The sequence below is a fragment of the Trichechus manatus genome, unplaced genomic scaffold (assembly GCF_000243295.1).
Source record: "Trichechus manatus latirostris isolate Lorelei unplaced genomic scaffold, TriManLat1.0 scaffold00140, whole genome shotgun sequence".
In the NCBI taxonomy this organism is placed as follows: Eukaryota; Metazoa; Chordata; class Mammalia; order Sirenia; family Trichechidae; genus Trichechus; species Trichechus manatus.
The window spans coordinates 4,299,639-4,323,191 of NW_004444076.1; the positions used below are offsets into that span (position 1 = coordinate 4,299,639).

Here is a 23,553-nt window from a genome sequence, read left to right on the forward strand (position 1 = left end):
TTATGTGAGATCAAACTGACAACAGCAACTCAAAAGGTTTGATGGGAAGCCTAGGGGGCAGTGAGTTGAAGATAATGGTGATGGAATAGTTTGGAAAAGGATAGTGACAACAGCAGCACAACTGGAAGAATGTAATCAGTGACACTGAATTGTACAAGTAGAAACTTTTGAAATGGTGTAACTTTGGCTATGCATATTTTCACCAAAAAAAAGTCCTCCAAGGTGGAGAAGGGAGAGTGTTGACATGTTGTGGGGTTGTTAACCAATGTCATAAAACAATATCTGTACTGAATGTTTAATGAGAAACTATTTGTTCTGTAAAACTTCATCTAAAGTACAATTTAAAAAAATTTTTAAAAAGAATTTTTCATGAGCCTTCAATACTGAAGAACTTACTAAATTGTCTCCAACCTACCAGCATAGAATTAAGTATCAAAAGTGTTGAGTAGCTGAACACTGCTCACAAATATCTCATCACAGCCTGGTCTATCCATCACACTTTTTTTAGTCTCAGAACCTTCACTCTTAAAAACTGAGGATCCCCAAAAAACTTCTGTTTATGTGAGTATTCTCTATTGATATTTAGAGTTAGAAATTAAAACTAAGAAATTTTAAAATATTAATTCATTTAAAAATAATAAAATAATATAAACCCATTATATGTTGACATTTTTCATGAAAAATAACTTATCTTCCAAAATGGAAATTTAGAAGAGTGGTATTGTTTTACAATTTTGCAAATCTTTTACTATCTAATAGGAGATAGCTGAATTCTCAAATTTACTACTGCACTGAATCTGCTGCAATATCACATAGCCTCTAGAAAACTCCACTGTACACTCATGAAGGAATGAGAACGAAAGAGGCAAATGACATCTTGAAGCCCAAGTGGCGCAGTGGTTAAGAGCTCGGCTGCTAACTAAAAGGTCAACAGTTTGAATCCACCAGCCACTCCTTGGAAACCCTAGGGGGCGTTCTACTCTGTCCTATAGGGTTGCTAAGAGTTGGAATCAACTCGACAGCCACGAGTTTTTTTTTTTTATGAGTATATTTTTGGTCTTGCAAACCTCTTGGAAGGATCTTGGGGACTCTCAAGAGTCCCTGGACTACACTTTAAGAACCAATGCCCTTGAATAAATGAATACGGTTTATTCATTTTCTGAAATAGAAAAGCATTTATGTAAAAAGTCACACTGAGATGAAAGCACAGACTATGGTTCCAGAGTGTCTGGTTCAAATCCCAGTTTTATCTCTTCTTGGCTGTGTGACCCTGGGTAAATTACTTAACTTTTCAGTGCCCTAGTTTCTTCTTTAGTAAAATGGAGATAATAATAGAACCTCTGATACAGGGTTGTTAAAAGGAATAAGCAAGTTAACAAACATTTATGCTAAACATTTTTACACTAAACGTTAATATAACTAAGTATTTAGTACAAAATAAACCCAAATAAACTTTTGCTAAATAAATATAAATCTAGGCACAAGCACAAAGAACATGCCTAGTTGTAAGTATTACTACCTACATACTAATATAACTTGAGAAGCCCTTAATATTCTGATAATCTGGCAAATCACAACTGTAAACATAATTTTTAATACAAAGGTTTAGGTTCATCAAAATTCCTTTAAGGAATATCATTAGTCAAATTTAACAGCCCAGGAATGATTCTACAAGAAAAGAACCATATACACCATGAACATACAAAACTCTAAAAGGTCAATCCAAAATTTCAGTTCTCTAGAAAAATGTATTAAACAGTTTTACTGGGAACATACTGAGGCAGAACGCAAAGTAAGGGAAATGCCACTTTAGCCACCAAAAGAACAGGAAGAGCAAATACTAAGCCTTTAAAGTCTAACCCTATTTCTTTGTAGGTCTCTAACCTCTTACCAAGAAGCTTTTAAGGTGCATGAACTCCTGAAGCTACTGCCCTGAGATAATCTTTAAACCTTAAACCAAAAATATCTCCTGAAGTCATCTTAAAACTAAACTACAATTTAGCTTAACTAGTAAAAAAAAAGTATGCCCTGAGAACGATCTATATGGGATCAAACTGACAACAGCAACTCTGAAAGATCAGATAGGAACCTTAGAGGGCAGTGATTTTATATTAATGAGGAAGGAACAATGCAGAAAAGGAGTGTCAGAATGGTGCATAACTTGAAGAATGTAATCAATGTCACTAAATTGTACATGTAGAAACTGCTGAATTGGTATATGTTTTACTGTGCATATTCTCAACAACAACAAAATAAATAAAATTTAGGAAAAAAAGAAGTCTTTAAGTTTCTTTTTCTAACTTCTTTAAGGGAGAAATAACGATACTAAGCAATCTGGAACTTCAGAAAACGCAACAAATATAAGCTACCTTCTATGCATTATAGTGAACCTTCACATTAAATATCCTAAATGATAATCATGGTCAAAATAAACTATTATATTTAAATTAAAGCAATACTAAAGATTAATTAAAATGAATTATTATTAACACATTTTTAAAACATCTAATAAAATATTTCATACATGCGCCTCACAAATCAAATGAGAAAAAAGCCAAGTCCTTTCATATGAAGTGTTTCACTTCTTACCTGCCACTCTAACTTCAAATTAAATACAAAGACATCTCCAAAAAACTATTCAGATATACAAAACATGTAAAAAGTAAACATAAAAAAGCACTGTTATAAGGATTAAAAACAGATGCCTAAAGTCTAATATCAAGTATTCCTTAAAGTCAGTCAGTCCACCAGTGAAGCCTAATTAAAAAGATACTTGGCTGAATGGCTGAATGTCCAGTTCTCTTTAGAGTTTCTTTTAAAATACTTACTATTCAGAAACATAACTAGATATCTCAAGGAGGATAAAAACTTAACACTTGTGAAGTTAATACAATATACTTTAGGAGTCCCTAAGTGGCACAAACAGTTAACGAGCATGGGCTGCTAACCTAGAGTTTCTGCCCACCCTCGGAAGAAAGACCCGGTGATCTACTTCCAAAAGATCAGCTATTGAAAACCTGATGGAGCACAGTTTTACTGTGACATACATGGGGTCACTATGAAGTGGAATCAACTGGATGGCAACTGCTACTGGCAGACCCAGATCACAATACACAAATATGCAGGCTGTTATCTACCCTAGAGATATGCTCATAACAGACACTTAATAAGCATTTTATCTTGATTTTGTTTTAGAGTATGTAAGGAAGATGGTGGTTTAAATGAAGTGTCCCTGGAAATTAAGCAGGGAAAATATGGATTAAAAAGAAATGAGGCCATTATTAACATGAACATAAATATTACAGTTCAACAAAACATGTCACAATGTAAATGCCCAAGTAGAGTAAATAAAACAAGTACAAAGGAAAAATACTCATATCAAAAAAAAGGAAAAGACTAGAATAAAAGTAGATCAACAGAGATAAGCCATGTTGTCAAATCAGATAAGAATATTCTTAAAATTAAAAATTTATAAATTAAAAATTGTGTTTTGCCTATACTTCAATCATTATGGATATCTTAAGCATTCTATACTTTCTTTAAATGGAGTAAGATGCTAGTTTCTATGCACTATGGTTTGCCTTTCCCATAGCTATGAGAGAGGATTAAATGAGATAATGGTTAATAATTGCCTGGCAAACTAAAGTCCTTCAAATATAAGGACTGCTATTCTACTCGAGGTGCCCTGATGGCACAGTGCTTAATGTGCTCAGCTGCTAACCGAAAGGTCGGCGGTTCAAATCTACCAGCCGCTCCATGAGAGAAAGATGTGGCAGTTTGCTTCCATAAAGATTTACAGCCTTGGAAACCTTGTGGGGCAGTTCTACTCTGTCCTATAGGGTCGCTATGAGACGAATCAACAGCAGTGGGTTTGGTTTATTCGTCTACTTAATTATGGCCACTAGAGGCCTTAAGTTAAATGCAAATCATGTTTATTTTTTCAAATATGTTTTAAAGTTTCACAACTCATTTCACACTAGGGATATAACTTAACACTATTATCCACTGACACCTATAAGCAAAGCAAAACATCTTTCTTAAACAAGAGTGTAATGTAGACAGGGAAAAGTGTGCTTAATCTTGGCAAGAAAGGGCACAGAAACCACCTCCACACTCTTAAGGGCGTATAGGAAAAACAACAGTTCTCAGCACATCTACGTTAAATACTGACATTTAAAAAATAAAATTGTTTTCATTAAGTTCAACTAGGTAGGGCTTAGTTTTCTAAGATATTAAAAAGTGCAAGGGAACTATTTTACTATAAAGAGAGATTTCTAGAAGAGGAAAAAAGTACTTGAAACGATAAATCTTTACATTAAACCCTAAAGTTCATGGTGTCGGGACCAAGAACTGTCTGTGGACAATTCTCTAAAAGCATGTTCAAGTGTGTAGGAGGCAGGAATTTAGTTGAACCACTCATTGGTCAGACTTTACCTACAGTAAATTTATTTTAGTGAAAACTAGTTATAAGGGCATTTTAAACAACAGAGAAATAGTATTACATTTTAAAACCTCATTGTGAAGACTAGCGGCACTTTATTTATGCAGATTAAAAACAAACAAGCATTACCAGGAATGTTCAAGTTCTTAGGAAGTCTGGAACTTGTAAACACAGCAATGGTAGAGAAAAAGAACTACAACCGTGAGGTTATCCTCTACACTTAATACCAGTTAGCATCTGCAGTGGCTGCTATTACAAGAAAAAAGGCTAACATTTATAAAATCACAAGCAAATATCACCGTTCTAACTTTATCTAACCTATTTTCTGGCAATGTGTTAAAGGAACGGCTGCTACATTTAAAATAAAACAAGTCTTTACAACAGCTTTTAAAAGCTATATCTATTCTTGTTATAATTTCTCATTTTGAATTGAGTAAAGAGGAAAGAGTTAACACAGTCACAAGTAGTTTCTCAACCCATTCCCCCCAAAAACTAACAATTAGCACAAAATTATAAAATTGCTGACTTTAAGTAATCATTGGAAGGGAAGTAAACAGTAGGAGTGTCTACTCCAAAATGTCAGACAATCAAAAAACTACTATGGATTCACAACGCATTTGAATAAATTTACTGTCTGTAAGAATGTCACCATTTAAATATATTCTGCATTCTCTAAACACATAAGGAACGACAGTTAAAAAGCCGGCAAGATCTGAGTACCAGAGAAAACCAAGCAGTAATGATTTTTTTTTTCACTGCCGAACAACAAATTACAATGAATAATGGGGCTTGGCTGTAGTAGTAACTTGTTCTAATAGCAGCACTTCTTAGGCAAAGTATGGAAGAATTCATATTCTGTACATTTTTTAAAGGTGCAAACCTTAACCACCAAAGTCCAAATGAGCTATCAAAACAGGACTCCTGACAGTTAATTCCCTTTCAGTACATGCTCACTCTTGTTTCAAACAGCAAAACAAAGTAACTTTTATGAAGGACGAAAGTCAGTCAGGCTAACACGTCCAGCAGTAATTTAAAAAGGGAACATATTATTGCGCCCATTTCCCTATTTTCCCCTGAAAAGTTTCAGGTTAAAGCTCCGCTGAGTTAAACCTTGGGGGATCCACTGAGCTTTGTACCTTGAGGTAATGGAGTGGAAAGAAAAAGGAGGATATTACAGGTGGCTTCCAGGCTGGGAAAAAGTTGGGAGGAGTTAGCTCTATTAACTGTACCTAAATTAGTGAATGGAGTAATGCGGTGACATTAAAAAAAACCAGTTCCCCAAAAGATTATCAGCATAAAACGGAGTCTAAACTCAAGCGTTACCACTGACAGTGAGCACATAAAGAAAGTGAAGCAAAAACATCTTTTTACCAATGCTTTTTAACAAATGAATGTTATTTGTAGGTAAGTTTGATTTTTTTTTAATCCATTCTGAATTCCAACAGTCTACGCTTCACACACAAGCTTCTAAATTCAAACCGCCAGTTAACAGTTCCAGGAACTGATAAACTGACACCAATATCAATAAACCCGTTTTCCATACCCCTATCCCCACTTGGGGGGAAAAAGAAAAAAAAAAAAAGATGAGAGGCGGGGTGGTCCTGACATTCACAACTCACCCCAGCCAAAGCACGGACAAATACAATGATTAAATTCCACCAGAGGCAAAGAGAAATGCCAACTTTCCACAAAGCTTTCCCTCCACCAAAGTGAATGCCTTTACTTTCACTCCCACAAAGAAAGTAATCTGAGATTAAAAATCGGGTATTGGGTAGATATTTAAAATAAAATGAGACGAAGGAACTTAACTGAAGCTACAGAGACAAGGTAACTCAAACGAGGAGAGAAAGTAGAAGAGAAACCCGGGAAAGGAAGGAAGAAAAAGGAGAGGAGGCAGCTCTCAGGGCTGCGGAAGAACAGGGATCCGGATCCACAGAACCGGGCGTTTACGGAAACCCGAAGAAGGCTCATGGGGAAACAATGGGGCGGTGAGATCCGGAGCAAGCGGCGAGACGCTCAAGCGAGGGCAACGAGTACCGGACGGGTTGGATGGAAGAGCAGCAGAAAGCTGCAGTAGATATAAGAGCCGGGGGGGGGGGTTAGACGCTAGGTGGGGAGACAAGGTGGTCGGGTGTGATAGGGTATGGTGGCGCACCGAGCAGGGAGTCGAGGGTCTCCTAGGAACCGGGAGGGGAGTGGCTTGTCAGAGATTTTTAGACAGGCAACGGAAGGAACCGAGGATGTGAAGGCAGGTGTGATGGAAGCAAAAAGAACACGGCTCCGACGAGCACAGGACCTGGTGTGCCAGATAAGACGCAGGGAGGGAAGAGGCAGTTAAAAAATGGAGAGATCGCGGGTCGTGGGGGTATAGGGGGGAAGGGGGACGCGGTCGGCTTCACTCACAGTCCAGGTGCTTTTTCTTGGGCCCCATGATCTCGTGGGTCGTGGCCTTGCATACTGTCTTGGATACGGCGGAGCCGGTGACACTATGCTGGGCGGCGGTGATTCGGTCAGTCAAGCTCTGGCCGGACATCTCTGCAGCTCCTCTGCTTCCGCCACCGCTCCCGCTCGGCAGCCGGCGGGGACTGGGACCCTCAAGCGCCGGAGGGTCCCCACCCCCCACCTCACCCCCTACCCCTCACCGGCTCCTTCCCCGCCTGCCGGCCTGGGGCGGGGCTCAAGGCCGCGCGCTGCCACCCAGCCCAGAGAGAACTGACTCGTGTCACCCGCGAAGTCGGGCACGGGTTCGGGCACTCCCCTGCCCCCGCCTCAGCTCAGCCCACCCCTTCCCCTGGTCAGCTGAAGCCGGGCAAGGCAAGAGGGACAGGCAGCTGCAGGAAAATGGCGGCGCCAGGCTCCTCCTCGGAGCTTTCCGGGCTGCCCCCGAGTCACGTGACTCGGGCACCTCCCCCTCCTCTCTTCTCCCGCCCCTTTTCCGTTCCCGTTCCTCTTTGACGCCCGCCCTCCTCTCGCTCAGCGAGGGAAGAGCGGGGCGGCGCCCGCGCGTTACGTGATGGAACCCGCCCGGCGGGCGCAACAGGAGGCCCACTCGGGGGGTAGTGCGCGGCAGGCCGCGTCACATGACTCTCTGCCAACAGGTCTCCGGTGGCTGGGTCCGCGGGGGTCACAGAGGGAGGGCGGGGCGAGGTCTGGCCGGCGAGGCAGGGCGGCTGGGGGTGCGGCGCGGCGGGGCTTCCAGCTTCTCTCCTCTCCCACCCCACCCCAAGGGTGTCCTCGTGCCTCTGGTTGAAACCAACGGCTTGACAAAGAGGAGATACAGCTGCCTGCACAGTTTCCCCTTAAGAAGGGGGTGTCAGGGCTCCAGCTTCCCGGCCTGCGCTAGCGTTAGCGGGAATGTGTTTAGGGACGCCCCCAAAGCCGGCCTCCTGGTTCTCAGGAAAAGGCTCCAGTCGGCCTAATTTTTGAACCTGCCAGCAGGCCTCTCCCTTTTGTGAAACTGTTGAAGCTCTCTCTGCTTGCTTACTCTAGAAAGGTTTTCCTCCCTTTACCTGAGAGGCTTGGAAATGTCACCTGTTTTTGTGTATCTCTTCTCTGAAAACTCGACATGTTGCTGCCAGTCTAAATTTAGATACTGACAGGCCAGTGTTCATTCTCTAGGTTGTCAAATAGGGCAGGAAACACATAGCTTCACTGGAATTTGAAAAGGGAAGTAGTAGGATGATGTCAATTGCGATTATCGTGACCCTACAAGGCTGACTGCTGTGGTGATTAAAGGTCCAGACCATAGAAGGAAGTGAGAGGGGTGGGAAATAGAGAAGTCCCATTCAAAGAATCGGAGACATCCCTACTTGCCGTCTCTCTGGGTTTAATCTTTCTTCTTTTTGGCCTCATTTCTCTTGTTAGGTGAGCTAGATTTTCAGGGAAAGAAGACATTGACACTGACTGCCGTGTGGACATTTTAGAGAAACCGTAGTATCCTGGGAATCTGTTCTATGAGATCCAAAAAATCTATTAACAACTTTTCCTAAAATTTTATTAGGGCCCTACACTTCAGCGAGGTTTGTGAATAAGTTTTAAAATCTCTATGCATGTTAAGTTATGTAGTCATATGTAATCTTGGTAGTTTCCAATGAAATGCTAACATACTCAGAAAGTCTGTGTGCACCTTCTGCCAGCCAAATCCAAAATACTGTGCTTCAATCTGGTGACTTTCAAAAGATGCAAAGTTAATAGATATTTAACATTTTATGTATCATATCAGGAATTTTGTAGTCTCCTCTTATTCTCTCCCACCATCACCCCTTTTTTTTCCCTCTATGGCTGGTGAAATTCTGCAGCACCACGCTTTTGCCAAGAACATACAGTTCTTAAACCAGCAGGCTTCATCTATGTCAAGCCAGCCTCAAATTGTAATCACAAAAATGTAATGACTTTCTTCAGTGCATCTGCAGTCCATCTGTGATTTGGTGCCCAGCTTGCTGCTCCATGTCCATCAGGCAGCAAAATTACCCAATTCTCAAGACATGTTGTCAGCCACTCTTCCTAAGAGTTCCACTGAATAAGTTACCAAGTGGCATAAACACCCATCTGAGGTCCACATGAGCATGGTGTAGCTATCAATAGCTAAATATTTAATCCTTAGGGAAAATGCAAAAGTTATTCCTAAGCACACAGCAAGAAACTTGTTCTTTTGTGCATCGCTATGAATGACATTGTAGGAAAATATTTCACCATTACTTTTGCCAATGAGCTTCTTCCAAAACCCAAACCAAACCCATTGCCATCAAGTCAATTCCAACTCATAGTGACCCTATGGGATGGAGTAGAACTGCCCTGTAGGCGTTCCAAGGAGCGGCTGGTGAATTTGAACTGCTCACTTTTTGGTTAGCAGCCTGAGCTCTTAACCACTGTGTCACCAGTGCTCCAATGAGCTTCTTAGAGACCACCTTTGTGCAAATAATTGTGAACATGTTCACCTTATTAACAAACTAGCTTCTGTTAGAAATATCACTGTATTTTTCTTCAAGGGTACGTTTTAGAAGTTTCTAAATTTGGAAACAATTAGTGATTGTCATAGATGTTTATATACAGCTGTAAACTGAAAGAATTTAGAGAAAAATGGGGACTTGTTTTAAGAATAGGAATTACTGATCTACCGTGTTTTATATGCTTAAGTTTCTGTGTTCCAATTTCCTTGATCTGTTCAAAATATGTGTCTACCTGAAGTCCCACAGATGCCTCAAAATTGCTATATGGCCAAGACTGAACTTCTCTTGTCATTGCCCACCATCCTACATCCTTAATCCATGCTGATCCTCTCCTTTGTTCCCTGTTTTCATTAGTGATCTCATTGCCTGCCTGGAAGCCCCAGTCAGAAACCTATGATTTGTTCTTAGGTCTCTCTCTCTCTCTTTCTCATATTTCCCTCATTCAGTCTAACTCACTTGTATCTCTCAAAACCATTTTCTCTCTAATACCACTTCTGTTGCCTTAGTTGCAGCCTTTAAGATCTCTTTCCCACCTAGACTATTCTGATAACTTCTTAGCTCATTTCTCTAAGATATGGGAATATCTCTATCCTCCAACCCAGATCTTTCTGAACCTAAAATGTAATTATCTTTATGTTAAAATTAATGTGAATCCATGACTAAAATCCATCAGTAGGTCCCTCATCACTACCTTAGAAGATAAAATTGGCCTCTTGACCTGGCATACAGGGCCCTTCATGATCTGGCCCCTGCTTAACTACTGCTTTATGAGCCTTGTCTCTCACCAGCTCCCCACATGTATTCCAGCCATACCAAACTACTTGCCTTTCCTGGATGTGCAGTGTTGTTTCACACCCGAATAGGCAGTTAGTAGTTTTCCTTTTGTTGCTCATGCACTATTTTGTACATCCTTCTGTTTTCTAATTTTTTATTATTGTTTTATTTGTACATGCATGGGGAGCAGAGATAGCTGTATGCTACTATTGTGTCTGATACATAGTAGACAAGCAGTAGATTGCTGAATGAAGGAATAAATGAAAACGCTTTGAAATCACCCCTTTCTATACCATCATGCCAAATCTCTCATTTGATAAAACCTACCCACTTTCTCACACATGTAGCATGTCCATCCCATAGTTACCATCTGGAGCATCACCCTTATCTCACTACTTGATTAATTCATCCACTCATTCAAAAAATGTATGTTGAACACCTACTGTGTGTCAGGCACCATTCTAGGTGCTGATTATTGTTCTAACAGTGACCCCATCAGTTTTCTGGAACTAATCAGTTCTTACCTTTGATCACCAACTTGAAGCCATATTGCTTTAATTACTTGCAAATGGACAGAACCAAAAACACAAGGAAAAATATGAATAGCACATATTTCCTGGGCTCTCCAAATTAAAAAGTATGTTGTAGAGAGGCATGGGATGCAGGGAGAGGGAGCAACAGTTTTTTGTTGTTGATGTTGTTTTTATGCTTTCTGTGTGCTGTAAACACTAAATTTTTTCATTAAATAAAACCAAACTCACTGCTGCTGAGTCGATTCCAACTTATAACTACCCTATAGGACAAAGTAGAACTGCCCCGTAGGGTTTCCAAGGCTGAAATGCTTATAGAAGCAGACTGCCACATCTTTATCCCGTGGAGCAGCTGGTGGATTTGAACTGCCAAACTTTCAGTAAGCAGCTGAGTGCTTTAACCACTGCACCACCAGGGCTCCTAAATTATCATTATAATAACCCTAAAAGAGTAGTGTGCCTGTTTAATAGAAGGAAAACAAACATGTCTTAGAAGTTAAGTAACTTCCCCAGAATTCTACAAGTATTGACAAAACCAAGATTTAAAACCAGATTGCTTTGATTCAAAAACTCATTCTCTTTCCATTGCTCTACCCAGTTGCCTAAGCTACCTCTTGAAGCAACTGCCAATATAGATTAAATTAATTCAACAAACAGTTTTTGCCTGCGTACTATGTGTTATACATTGCTAAATACTAGTATATAATAACATTCAAAACAAACATGGTCACTGTTCTCAGAAATCTTACAATCTTTTAAGTGGCAACAAAGAAGAAAATACGTAAGTGGGGAGGAGAAGATATGCTGCACTTGAGGAACCTTAGTGGTGTCTATCTTAAGTAAGAGAGAAAAGGAATATGGAAGAGAGGACTGACCAGAATTTTTACCATGTATTCACTTTAGCCCGTTCCCAAATCCAAAGAGAGTCCACCAGTTTGCTATTCCCAGACTTCTTAGACATGAGGTTTATCTAAATTATCTTTTGACAGTCTGTTGGCTAAGCTGATAAGAACCCCTGGCATCCCCTTCCTCCCTTACCTTTCCATGTTTACACTCCTGATGTTGCCAAATCTATTAAAGATCATAACCTTACAGAAAAGTAAGAACTTTTCTTTGAATGTAGCTGAATTCTTGTGCTGGAACTTGGCCCTAAGCAGGTACACCCAGTCCAACTGTGGGACCCTTATTCAGGTTCTCAGCATACATATATGTGATCAAAATAATAACAGGTGACTTTGTTGATTACCTACCCCTGTGCGAAGTACATTACACGCATTACCTCAGTTAAACCCTAAAACAACCTCATACCCTTACGGTGGCAGACACAGCTTTGTGTTCACCAAACTGTTTCTTTTTCCTCTTGAGAACACAGCTAGACTGCATTTCTCAGCCTCCTTTGCAGTTAGTTTGGGTCATGTGACTAATTTCTGGCTAAAAAAACGTGGGCAGAAGTGATGACAGCTATTTAAGGCTCTACTCCTCTAAAACCTACACATCCTTCATTCTCTTCTCTTTCCCTACCCACCAGCTGAATGAAGACTTCAGAGAATCTAGAGGAAGTCGAAGCCTCAAAATAGAAGAAGCTTGGGGTCCCTAATGAATCCTCGGAGGAACGCTGTCTAGAACTGCAGGACCAGGTACACCTGTGTTAGATTTTTTACTAGCTTTAGAAATAAACTTTTATTATATAATGCCTCTGAAATTCTGATGCTGTGTGTTAAAATACTTAGCTATCCTACCTAAACCACTTCTTTTCTTTCCATTTGAGATGAAGAATCTAAGCCTTAGGAAAAGTTAAGTAACTTGCTTAACTTTGCTAAGCTATTAGTTGGGGGAGGAAGGATTAGAACTCAAATCTGTCTGACTCTAGAGCCTGCACTGTTACTGCTAAGAGTTCCTCATGAGACTATTTCAGGTACTCCTAAAGCTTTCATAAAAGTTCCGTATGCTGCTTTAATACACACTGCTTCACCAAGCATGACTGAAAAGACAATAATCAGAGTGACCTACAACTTCTCTCGCATGTATGAGGCTCTCTTACTATCTCTAACTCACTCCTGCCACACTTTCTTTTCTTTCAGGTGTATTAATTTTATAATTTAAATATGACTTATGATGTATTTGGGCCTTTTATAGCTGTTCAAAAGATGATGTGGAGACTGGTTATTAATGTAATCATTTCCTTAAAAAGTAAGATTAACCAAACCTTGACCCCGAATCATCATCAAAAACTCTCTAATTATGAAACAATAAAAACAAGATACATGAGATATTAAGATATATGGAGTCCATTTCCCTCTGTAACCTAAGAGGCTGAATGAAGTAAAAATGTATTAAAACAGGCAACATTGAATTAAAATAAAATCAGAAGTTTATTGTTAATGTTAAAATTAGGATAGTGAATTTTGACCAGCAGGTATCAATTAGTAAAATGAAGGAGATTTATTAATTCATTTGAGGTGATGGGATTAGCACTGGATTTGGAGTCAGACACGCTTAGATGCAAAACTCTGGGCATTTTATTTTGTTTTCTCATATATAAAGCAGGAATAATGGTACATATCTTGCAGGTTTCTTATCAGAATTAAAATAATGTACATTAAAAAAACTAGTACAGATTCCAACAACATCCTTTACTGAAATGGAAAAACATATCACCAACTTTATGTGGGAAAGAAGGAGGCCCTGAATAGCCAAAGCAATATTGAAGAAGAACAAACAGGAGGCCTCTCATTCCTCGATCTCAAAACGTATTGTACAGCCACAGTAATCGAAACAACCTGGTACTGGTTCAATGACAGACACATAGGCCAATGGAATAGAATCGAGAATCCAGAAGTAAATCCATCTATCTGTGGGAAGCTGATTTTCGACAAGGGGTCAAAGTCCATTCAATAGGTAGAAACAGTCTCCTTAACAAATGGTGCTTGCAAAACTGGATATCCATTGGCAGAAAAATGAAACAGGATTCATATCTAACACTGTATACAAAAACTAACTCAAAATGGATCGAAGACCTAAATGTTAAGGCTAAAGCTATAGTATTCTTGTAAGATAATATAGGGACAAAACTATGACACCTTATTATTTTCAGTTATTACTAAACACAACTACAAATGCATGAGCAACAAAACAAATTAGATAACTTCTCATAAAAATTGAATACTCATCAAAAGACTTCTCCAAAAGAGTAGAAAGAGAACCTACAGGTTGGGAAAAAAATCTTTGGGAATGATACATCTGATAAGGGTCTGATCTCTAAAATATATAGAAAACTTCAAAAATTCAACAACAAAAAGACAAACAATCCCATTAAAAAATGGACAAAGGACATGAACAGACACTTCACCAAAGAGAACATTCAAGGGACCAACAAACACGTGAAAAGATGCTCATGATCATTAGCCATCAGAGAGATGCAAATCAAAACTACAATGAGATATCTCACCCCAGCAAAAATGGCACTATTCAAAAGGAAAACAGCAAATGATGATGAGGTTGTGGGGAGACTGGAACCCTTATCCACTGCTGGTGGGAATGTAAAATGGTACTGTCACTATAGAAAATGATATGGTGCTTCCTTAAAAAGATAGAAGTAGAAATACCCTGTGATCCAGCAATCCCACTTCTAGGTATATACCTGGAGATCTAATAGCAGTGGCATAAATAGACATATGCATACCTATGTTCATTGCAGCATTGTTCACAATAGCAAAAATATGGAAACAACCTAAGTGCCTATCAATGGATGAATGGCTAAACAAAATGTGGTATATACATACAATGGAATAGTACACAGCTGTAAAGAATCATGATGAATGCAGGAAACATAACATGGATGAATCTGGAGGACATTATGCTGAGTCAAGCACAAAAGGACAAATATTACATGATCACACTTTATAAAAAGACAAAAATAGGCGAACACAAAGATGTGAGCGTTCTTTGGTAGTTACCAGAATGGGAGGAACAAGGAAGGGTAGTCACTTTCTAGACAGTAGACACTTGTTAGTTTTAGTGATGGGAGAGGCGACACCAAATATCAGTGAAGTGAGCACAACTTAATCAAGGTAAAGGATGACACTAAGAAGTACACAAGAATAAGGGACGTTATTGGTAAATGCTGTAGCATGTATAATTTGGCAACAAGAGCAGTAAGAACCAAAAAATATGTGAGTGGTTACATAAACAGATATGTGCACATATATGTGTATAGGATGATATATGTGTGTGTATGTGTGAGCATATATAGGTATATCTCTAAGCATATCTACATACATGTTTGTGAATGTTACACATATATTCATACATGTAATAAAACACATAAGGGGCACAGTCACGGATACCTCCCAGACGTAACCAAACACCTTGCAGGATTGGTTTACTGGGTTTGAAGCCTTAGGACCATAGTCTTGTGGGACATCTCAGTCACTTGGCACAGCATAAGTCTATAAAGTTTATGTTATACGTCCTAGTGTGGTGAGTAGCATCTGGGGTCTTAAAAGCTTGCAAGCAGCTAGCTAAGTTACAACTATTGGTCTCTCCTCGTCTGGAGCAAAAGAGAAAGACGGAAACTGAATACTCAAAGAAGAAATCAGTCTACAGGACCAACTGCCTACGCAAACCACAACCTCACCTAACCAGAAACCAGAGGAACTAGATAGTGCCTGGCTACCACTACAGACCTGTTCTGACCAGGGCCACAATAGATGATCCCAGATAGAATTTAAGAAAATCATAGAACAGGACTCAAAATCTTTTTTTAAAAAAAGGCCAGAATTACTGGACCGGAGGAGACCTGGGGAACCCCCGAGACTACCACCCTGAGATACCCTTTAAACTTTGAACTGAAAGTACTCCTAGAGGTCACCTTTCAACTAAATAACAGATTGGCTCATAAAATAAACACTGTCACCCATGAGTACTGTGCTCCTTTTATATAAAAACACAAGAAAACAATCATCTGTCTGAGACCAAATGGTCAACATTTACCCTAAAGCAAAGATGATTTGGTTGGGGGGAGGGGCGGGCAGGGAAGCAAGAATAATGGAAGCAGAACAGCCAGAATGAAAATAATGAGAATGTTGGTGCAATGTGGAAAATGTAGCCAATGTCGCTGAACAATATGTGTAGAAATTGTTAAATGGGAACCTAAATTGCTGTTTAAATTTTCACCAAAAACTCAATAAAATGTTATATTAAAAAAAAGAACAAAACTAGTACAGCGCTTGACAAATGGTTGTCATCCAAAATAAAATCAGTCAAAAACATTTGCTAAGGATTCAGTATGGGCAAAGCACTCTTCTAGATTCTTAGGATACAGAGATGAATTAGACAAAAATATTAACACAATGTATTAAAGTATTATGATAGAGGTATGCATAGAAATAGTATGCATAAGAAATGAGGAGCACCGGTGGTGCAGTGGTTAAGAGCTCGACTGCTAACCAAAAGGTCGGCAGTTCAAATCCACCAGCTGCTTCTTGGAAACCCTATGGGGCAGTTCTACCCTATCCTGTAGGGTCTCTATGAGTTGATAAGAAATGAGAAAAAGGACACGTAATTCTGTCTGGAGGGATCAATGAAATAAACTTTTATTATATAATGTGTTCTCAGAGATATATCCAGATGATTTATGGCTTTACAAGGTATGATAAGGAGTTTAGATAACGTCCATAAGTAGATGGTCCATGAGAACACACAGCTACCCCTACATCCTTGGAATAAGCTGATGACTGCATGAAGTCGACTGTTTCCACCTGAGACCATTGGAACGAGATTTCACCGACTGCCACTTTCTGCTTTGTATCTTTATCCTCTTGGCTGTTTTCTTCACCCTCTTCTGGCTTAAGGTTCTAGATTGTTGATGAATACATTTGTCCTTTACTCATCGTATTCCCAAGACCCATATCCTTGACAATTACCAGATACGGGACTAACTTTTCAAAACATTGGTAAGGTTGAACAAACCCAACCCAAATTAAAGTGAAAAAAAGACACTTGATCATATAAGGAAGATTCAAATAGATTTTGGCACATATTTTCATTGTCTACTTTTGAAAATCTAAGCTTATGGCTTGGAAATGCTTTGTAAATTCTGATAAGTTTTGCCTTAGTGTATTGTCTATGTTGCAGTTACCAGACTTATAATCTTCAGAGTCTTAAATGCTACTGCCGCTACACTAAATAAGTCAACAAATGATCATCCAACAAAAAAAACAAAAAGGCCTGATAGTAGAAGCCAAAATGACTACCACAAAAAACTGAATACCCAATTGCAATTTATTAAATAACAATGCAGATCTGGACTCAGAAAACAATAGTCTTTCTTCCAACTTAGGCTGAAGATTGAAAGAAAGAGGACTGAGAAATGAAGTAAAAATCATGATTTGCAAAATGGGTCAACCGTACCATTTCATGGCATGCAACACAAACTATCTATTCTCTTATTTTTAACACCAGCTTGTTTAAACCTATATGTTCTTATATGTTCTACCAATTCACCTAGTTTACAAATTCTGACCAATCCCTGCCCAAGCTGCTAACTTATACCATAAAGGCATCCTATGATTAATATCAGCCCCCTCCCAAATCCTATGTGTACCTTTCCCTAATTCTCCCTTTTGAGACACTGTTGAGACTCTGTTAAGAAGATGATTGCCTTGTCAGCAAATTTAACAACCCCGGATTTTTATGATCAACAAGCTTCCTTATCCTGAGAACCTGTGAATATATTGTCTTTCATGGTAAAAGATTTTTGCAGATGTGATTAAATTGATGGGAGCTTATCCTAGATTATCTAGTGGGCCTGATGTAATCACAAGTGTTCTTTTAAGAGTAAGACAGGAGGTCAGAGGGAGAAGAAGGCTATGTGAAAACAGAAGCAGAGATGGGAGTCATGCAGCCACAAGCCAAGAAATGCTGGCCACCTCTAGAAGCTGAAAGAGGCAAGGAACTGATTGTCCCCTGGAGCCCCAGAAGGATCCAGCCCTGCTGACACCTTGATTTTAGCCCTGTAAAACTGATTTTGACTTCTGACATCCATAAGTCTAAAATCAGACAACATAGTAAATTTCTGTTGGTTTAAGCCGCTCAGTTTGTGGTAAAGTTGTTACAGCAACAATAGGAAATGAATACAGAAGCTTTGGCAGGAATTTGTAATGTATTCTGAGTGGCATGAAAAATCATTGATGTTTTGAGCAGAGGAGTGACATGATTTCAAAATTTTTCCTCCAAAAGTACAGTCTTATTGCCACATGAAGAATGGAGTGTAAAGCAAGAGCAGAAATCAGGGCAACTAGTAAGGAAGCCATTGTTGTCAACCTGAAGAACAATGATGGTGAACTGGTTTAGAGAAGGCATGGAAATAAAAAGAAGTAGACAAATTTAGGACATATTTTAAATATAGAATCAACAAATTTGCTGGTGGATTGAATGGTGAGCAGTAGAGTCTGGGGTCAGTGGCTCAAGGGAGAGTATACAACGATAACTGCTAAGATTTTTTGCCTGAACAACTGGGTAAATGAGGAATAATGGCAGATGAAGTTGGAAAGAAGATAGCAGCCAGGTCATGAAGGAACTTTGATGCCATGTTAAGGAGTCTGAATAGTGTGATAAAGGAAGTGGGAAAGCACTGAAAAATTCTAAGTTCAGAGATGGCATGGAGGACTAACTGACCTTTGTGTTCCCTTTCATTTAGTACATTTAATTCGTCTATTAAAAGATGTCTGATCCAGGAACCATCATTCCATGTTTTTTCCTTATTCCTCTACCTGTGTAATGCTTTGATTTTTAATTTAAAGACTATTGTGAGATATCAAGAAAGTCCTAGACAGCTAAGTTTTACATTTTATGGTTTGCATTAGGCCTGATTTACATTAGGCTGATAGAAGATTAGAAAACAAAAAGATCATTAAAATTGCTATACTTGTTCTTAACAGCCAAATGGCAGATCATGGGAAAACTAGCTAACGGCTAGAAGGCATATGGCAGTGGCATTTATATTGCTTATATAAATTTATCAAAGGTCAAGAAGGATATAGATTCTAGAGATATGCAGTAAAATGCATAGGACTTGATAAAGAGATTTTATGAAAGGGGTAAGGGAGAAAGCAAAGTCTAGACTGATTCCTAGGTTTCTGACCTGAATTAACTGGATCACAGTGCTATTCACTGGAAAGGAGAATACTGGAGGGAGAGGAAGTTGGGAATGTGGCAGGGAAAGAATGATGTATGCAGTTTGGACGCATTGATTTTGAGATACTCAGGAGACACTCAAATGAAGCTGTCCAGTATGCTAAAAAAATATTAATATAGTGTCAGTAAGCTGGTGATATAGACTCAGACAATACGAGTGTACAAGTGGTTGGTGAAATCATGGAATGGATGAAGTTAACCTAGGAGCAGGAGCCCTGGGGAATTCCAACATTTAGGAGGCAGCATAGAATTTTGAACAAGCACTGAAGATACAGTCACTGTCTGATAAAATTAAGTTTCCTGGTACCTTGTTGTTGCTCATATAAATTTGTCAAAGTTCATTACCTTTTACTCTTTTACACCCACACCTCCCACACCCTAATTAACTAAAGCAATTATATTACATAATGTGCTCATCCTGGGGCAATTTTAAAATGGAGACTTTAAGTAGAATAAAATATTTCAAACTACCTTTTAAACAAAGTTCTGTAGATTGTTTAGTAAATCTGTTTTTTAAAAACATCACTTTAAAGCAAAGATATTTCATTCCAATTGATAGTCCAAAGAAAGTTTTGAGTACCAGATTCTAAACCTCCAAAAGTAGGATTAAAATTTTAGATGCTGAATGATTCCAGGAACAGCAAGCAGTATTTCTGCATGTTATAGTAAAATTAAGGCAAGCAGGACACATCTGCCAAATTTTACATTATAATTAAATCACTTTTACTGATATAGCTTTAGTTAGGGGAGAATGTTTGTGGGGATTTTTAATCAGATAAAAATAGGGTTGTTGTTTTCTCTATACTGATTAACATAGTTGACATTTAGCCAGATCTGCCCTGGACACAGCAGGGGATGTACAGTTTGTCCTGGTTCTGTGGGAAATGAAAAATGCAGTACTTGGCACACAAATATGTGAACCCAAAAAATGTTAAATATAGCAAGTCAAATTAAGTAAATTGATTTACTGAAGGACAGTTTATGCTTTCGAGAGAACAAAGCAGGAAGAAAGACTCTCTGGACTAAAAAACATTAGGGACCTTGAAGTTAACTGTTAATACTATATGTTAATAAAGAAACATATTTAGTGAAGATATTTTGTTACAACTCAATTAAATGTGCAATTATTCCTGCCATGGGTTTAAGAAAGGAACTGGCAATGGCTCATACACAACATATAAAGACATGTTAAAATATTTTAGAGAAAGGCTGCTTAGATGTCATCTATTCCAATTCTTTCATTTACAAATGAGGAAAAATGGTCCCAGGGATGTTAAATTATTACACTTTCATAAAGTCACACTGACACATTGCACTCTTAGAACCTGCGCCACAGATCCTTTGGCACATGGACTGATAACTTTATGGGAACATCAAAGCTATAATAACTTCAAATAACCAGAGTGCTTAAAGCATAGTTTAAAGTTCTGGTTAACTAATGGTTTCATAAGGTTCAACCTCAAATATGAAAGTAAACTGAATTGAATGTTTAAATAACTTAAAGTACTTTAAGTTCATCACTCCAAAGAGCATTTTATGTTGTTTAGCATTATGGCTCCTCCAGATATAGATGGTTTAAGTGACTGCATAGGAAATATTCTGACTCCACTAATACCCCTAAAATTTTGGGACTTGTGTTAGACAACCTCCAAGAAGGACCTCAGTGATCCTTATCTCCTGGTATTCATGCCTTTGTATAATCACCTCCCATACTGAATGGGACTGTCCCATTTAGACAATAGAATATTGAGGAAATGCTGGTGTGTGACTTTTGAGGCTAGGTCATAAAAGAATTCAGCTTCCATTTTTTTCTCTCTTGGCTTACTCACTGTGGCAGAAGTCAATCACCGTATCATGAGAGCACTCAGACAGCCCAGTGAAAAGGTCCACGTGGCAAAGAATTCAGGTTTTCTGCCAACAGCTTGTACTAACTTGACAGCATTGTGAGTGAGCCATCTTGTAAGCATGTCCTTTGGCACCAGTCAAGGCTTCAGAAGCCCCAACCAACATCTTGACTGCAACATCATGGGTGACCCTGAGCCAGAACTACCTAGCTGAGCTGCTCCCGAATTCATGACCCACAGAAACTGTGTGAGATACTGAATGTTTATTGTTGTTTTAAGCGACTAAATTTTGGGATAATAGATAACTAATATAGGGCTTTGAGATAGCTTGATAGTTCGCTAGCTGCGGTCTAGTTGATTCCAACTCATGGTGATCTTATGTATAACAGAACAAAATGTTGCCTGGTCGTGCATCATCCTCTCAATTGACAGTATGTTCAAGTTCATTGTTACAGTTACTAAAATATTTTAACGTGTTTATATGCTGTATATGAACCATCACCAGTTCCTTTCTTAAACCCATGGTAAGAATAACTGCATATTTAATTGAGTTGTAACAAAAGGTCTTCAACTAAATATGTTTATTGAAAGCAAAATAATAATAAAAGATCTGGTTAACTGAGGGCTTTAGTGAATGGGTTTAGTTATTCAAGGATGTATCACATCTTCTTTGTGAACAGGAATGAGGAGTCCTGGGGTCTAGCCTCTGCTGATTGTATGACCTTGGCCAGAAGCTTCACTTCTATGAGTCCTTTTAGGGAAAGGCCCTTTTCTTAGCCTTTTCTTTTCTACATGGAGAGACATCCAATAAAGTTAACTCCTATCCTCTCTTTGCCCCTACAGTCATTCTGGGGGGAGGGAGGATTTGCTTGATCAATGAGGTCAAAATAAAAGAAATAGACATGCTTGGCACTTGGCAAGGGCTGGGACTAGGTTGAAGAAAGTAAGGCATTTGGGTCACAAAATTTAAGAAGGCACTCACCACCCTGAGAGTGAGGGCCTTAAGTTTTGTACCGTAAGCCCTTCCCTGTCTTCATCTTAGTCCCAGCCCTGTGCATAACCTTCCTCTGGTTAGATCTGCCTGACTGCATGGGGCATATGTCTAGTCTGCTCTCTGTACAGCACACAAAACACCTAAATCTATCAGGTATTATACTTTCAAAGTTATAGGCTCTTTGAGTTATTCATACTTCAGAAATGTGTTTAACTTTTTGCTATAGCTATTCCATACTTAGAAATAGTGCAATAATTAATACTTATTATAGTAATTACAGCCAGTTTTTGGGTGCTTTCTATATGCCAAGCACAGCATTTATGTTATCTCATTCAATCCTCAGAATGACCCTGCATTATTTCCAATTCTCAGAGAAGGAAACTGAAATTAAGAAAGGTTAAGTAATCTGATCTAGGACACAGATAGTGACAGGACTGAGCTTCAAACTGATGTTGTCTGAGTCCTAAGCCTGTGCTATTTTCACTTTGTTCTTGGTAGACCAACCTTGTCTCTTAATAAATTCCTAGTACTGAGCTCACACAGTACTGTTATTCATAAGGATAAAAATGTAGGTAACTTGTAATCACCAAACTTTGAACTCCTAAGGACAAAATTTTGTTTGTTTGTTTGTTTTTCATCCCTTAATACAATCCCTGTTACACAGTAGTCACTCAGTAAGTGTTTGTTAAACCAGTGGTGGCTATCTGAAACCAACAATGTTCTAACAGAATTAACAAACATAATATTTTGTGAATTGACAGTCAAAAACAGGTTGAGACAGATACAGCACTTCTTCTACTTCATCTAATAATTTTTATATGATAAATAATTTTTTGAAGTTTAGTCATATCATAACTTAGACGTCTTGCTTTGACAATTTTAACTATGGCATTTGAACCTTGGCTCCTCTGTGAATCTTTTTTTAAATGAATGCTGGGTTTATTCAAATTCCTATGGCTTCAACTATTATTCCCATGACCCCTGCTAGAAGATAAATTACAGGATGTTTAAGATGCTTTCCTTGATTAGATTTAAACTGCCCGAGGGCTAATTTTTTCTTAGAAAAATGTTATGGTACACATAGGTTCATACCAGCTTGTAATATAGTTATTTGGCCCATCTGCTATTTTAAATAACATGTCATTTTAGGTTTGTAATTTAGTGATTTATTGATGATGCCATAGAGTTTTATTCTGAGAGTGTCAGTTTTTCAGGAGTTTCACAAGGGGCGACCTGCACCTAGTATTGAACACCATTCTGAGATGCATTTCCCAGTAAGTTGTAGGGGGAAAAATTAAGCTCCTCAAGTTCACCTCTCTTCTACTGAACCAGAAGCATTAACTATTTATTTACAATTGAGACCAGATTGGGGGGAATAAAAAGGAAATTTCAGGCAAACTTACGCAGCATAGATCCAAGCTGTTGCCAGCTACTAACCAAAATGGTGGTAGAAAAAGAAGAATTATGTCAGACACAATGACCAATATCCACTCCCTCATCCTTGTTTAGTGATGGAATCTTGATTTTAGCTGGGCTTATGTCCATTCAGGAAGAAAAAGCTTCCCATGCAGTTAGGTATGTCCATGTGACTAAATTCTGACCAGTGGATGTTAGCAGAATTGTCCTTTAAGATATGCTGGGCTCTTCAAAAGACTTCACCAAAAGAGTCAAAAGAGAACCTACAGACTGGGAAAAAATTTTTGGACAGTACAAATCAGACGAAGGTCTAATCTCTATAATCTACAAGAAAATCCAACACCTCTACAACAAAAAGACAAACAATCCTATTAAAAAATGGGCAAAGGAAATGAACAGACACTTCACC

General features: G+C 38.7%; 1 protein-coding gene and 1 long non-coding RNA gene across 9 annotated transcripts in view; one reads left to right on the forward strand and one right to left on the reverse strand.

Annotated features, from left to right (window-relative positions):
• PICALM (phosphatidylinositol binding clathrin assembly protein) overlaps nt 1–7,300 on the reverse strand; it is a 108,814-nt gene extending 101,514 nt beyond the window's left edge. For 5 of the 7 annotated variants that reach the window (XM_023739792.1, XM_023739790.1, XM_023739789.1 and 2 more), the window contains exon 1: nt 6,845–6,974. In XM_023739792.1, the coding sequence (XP_023595560.1) occupies nt 6,845–6,974 (130 nt within the window). Of the gene's footprint in view, nt 1–6,844 lie in introns of all 7 variants that reach the window. The other 2 variants (XM_004385520.1, XM_023739786.1) reach the window with 2 other exon arrangements.
• LOC111822215 (uncharacterized) overlaps nt 6,590–23,553 on the forward strand; it is a 31,362-nt gene continuing 14,398 nt past the window's right edge. The window contains exons 1-2 of one of the 2 annotated variants that reach the window (XR_002825486.1): nt 6,590–6,740; nt 12,223–12,331. This is a non-coding gene — a long non-coding RNA (uncharacterized LOC111822215). Of the gene's footprint in view, nt 6,741–7,409; nt 7,540–12,222; nt 12,332–23,553 lie in introns of those variants that run through there. The other variant, XR_002825485.1, reaches the window with a different exon arrangement.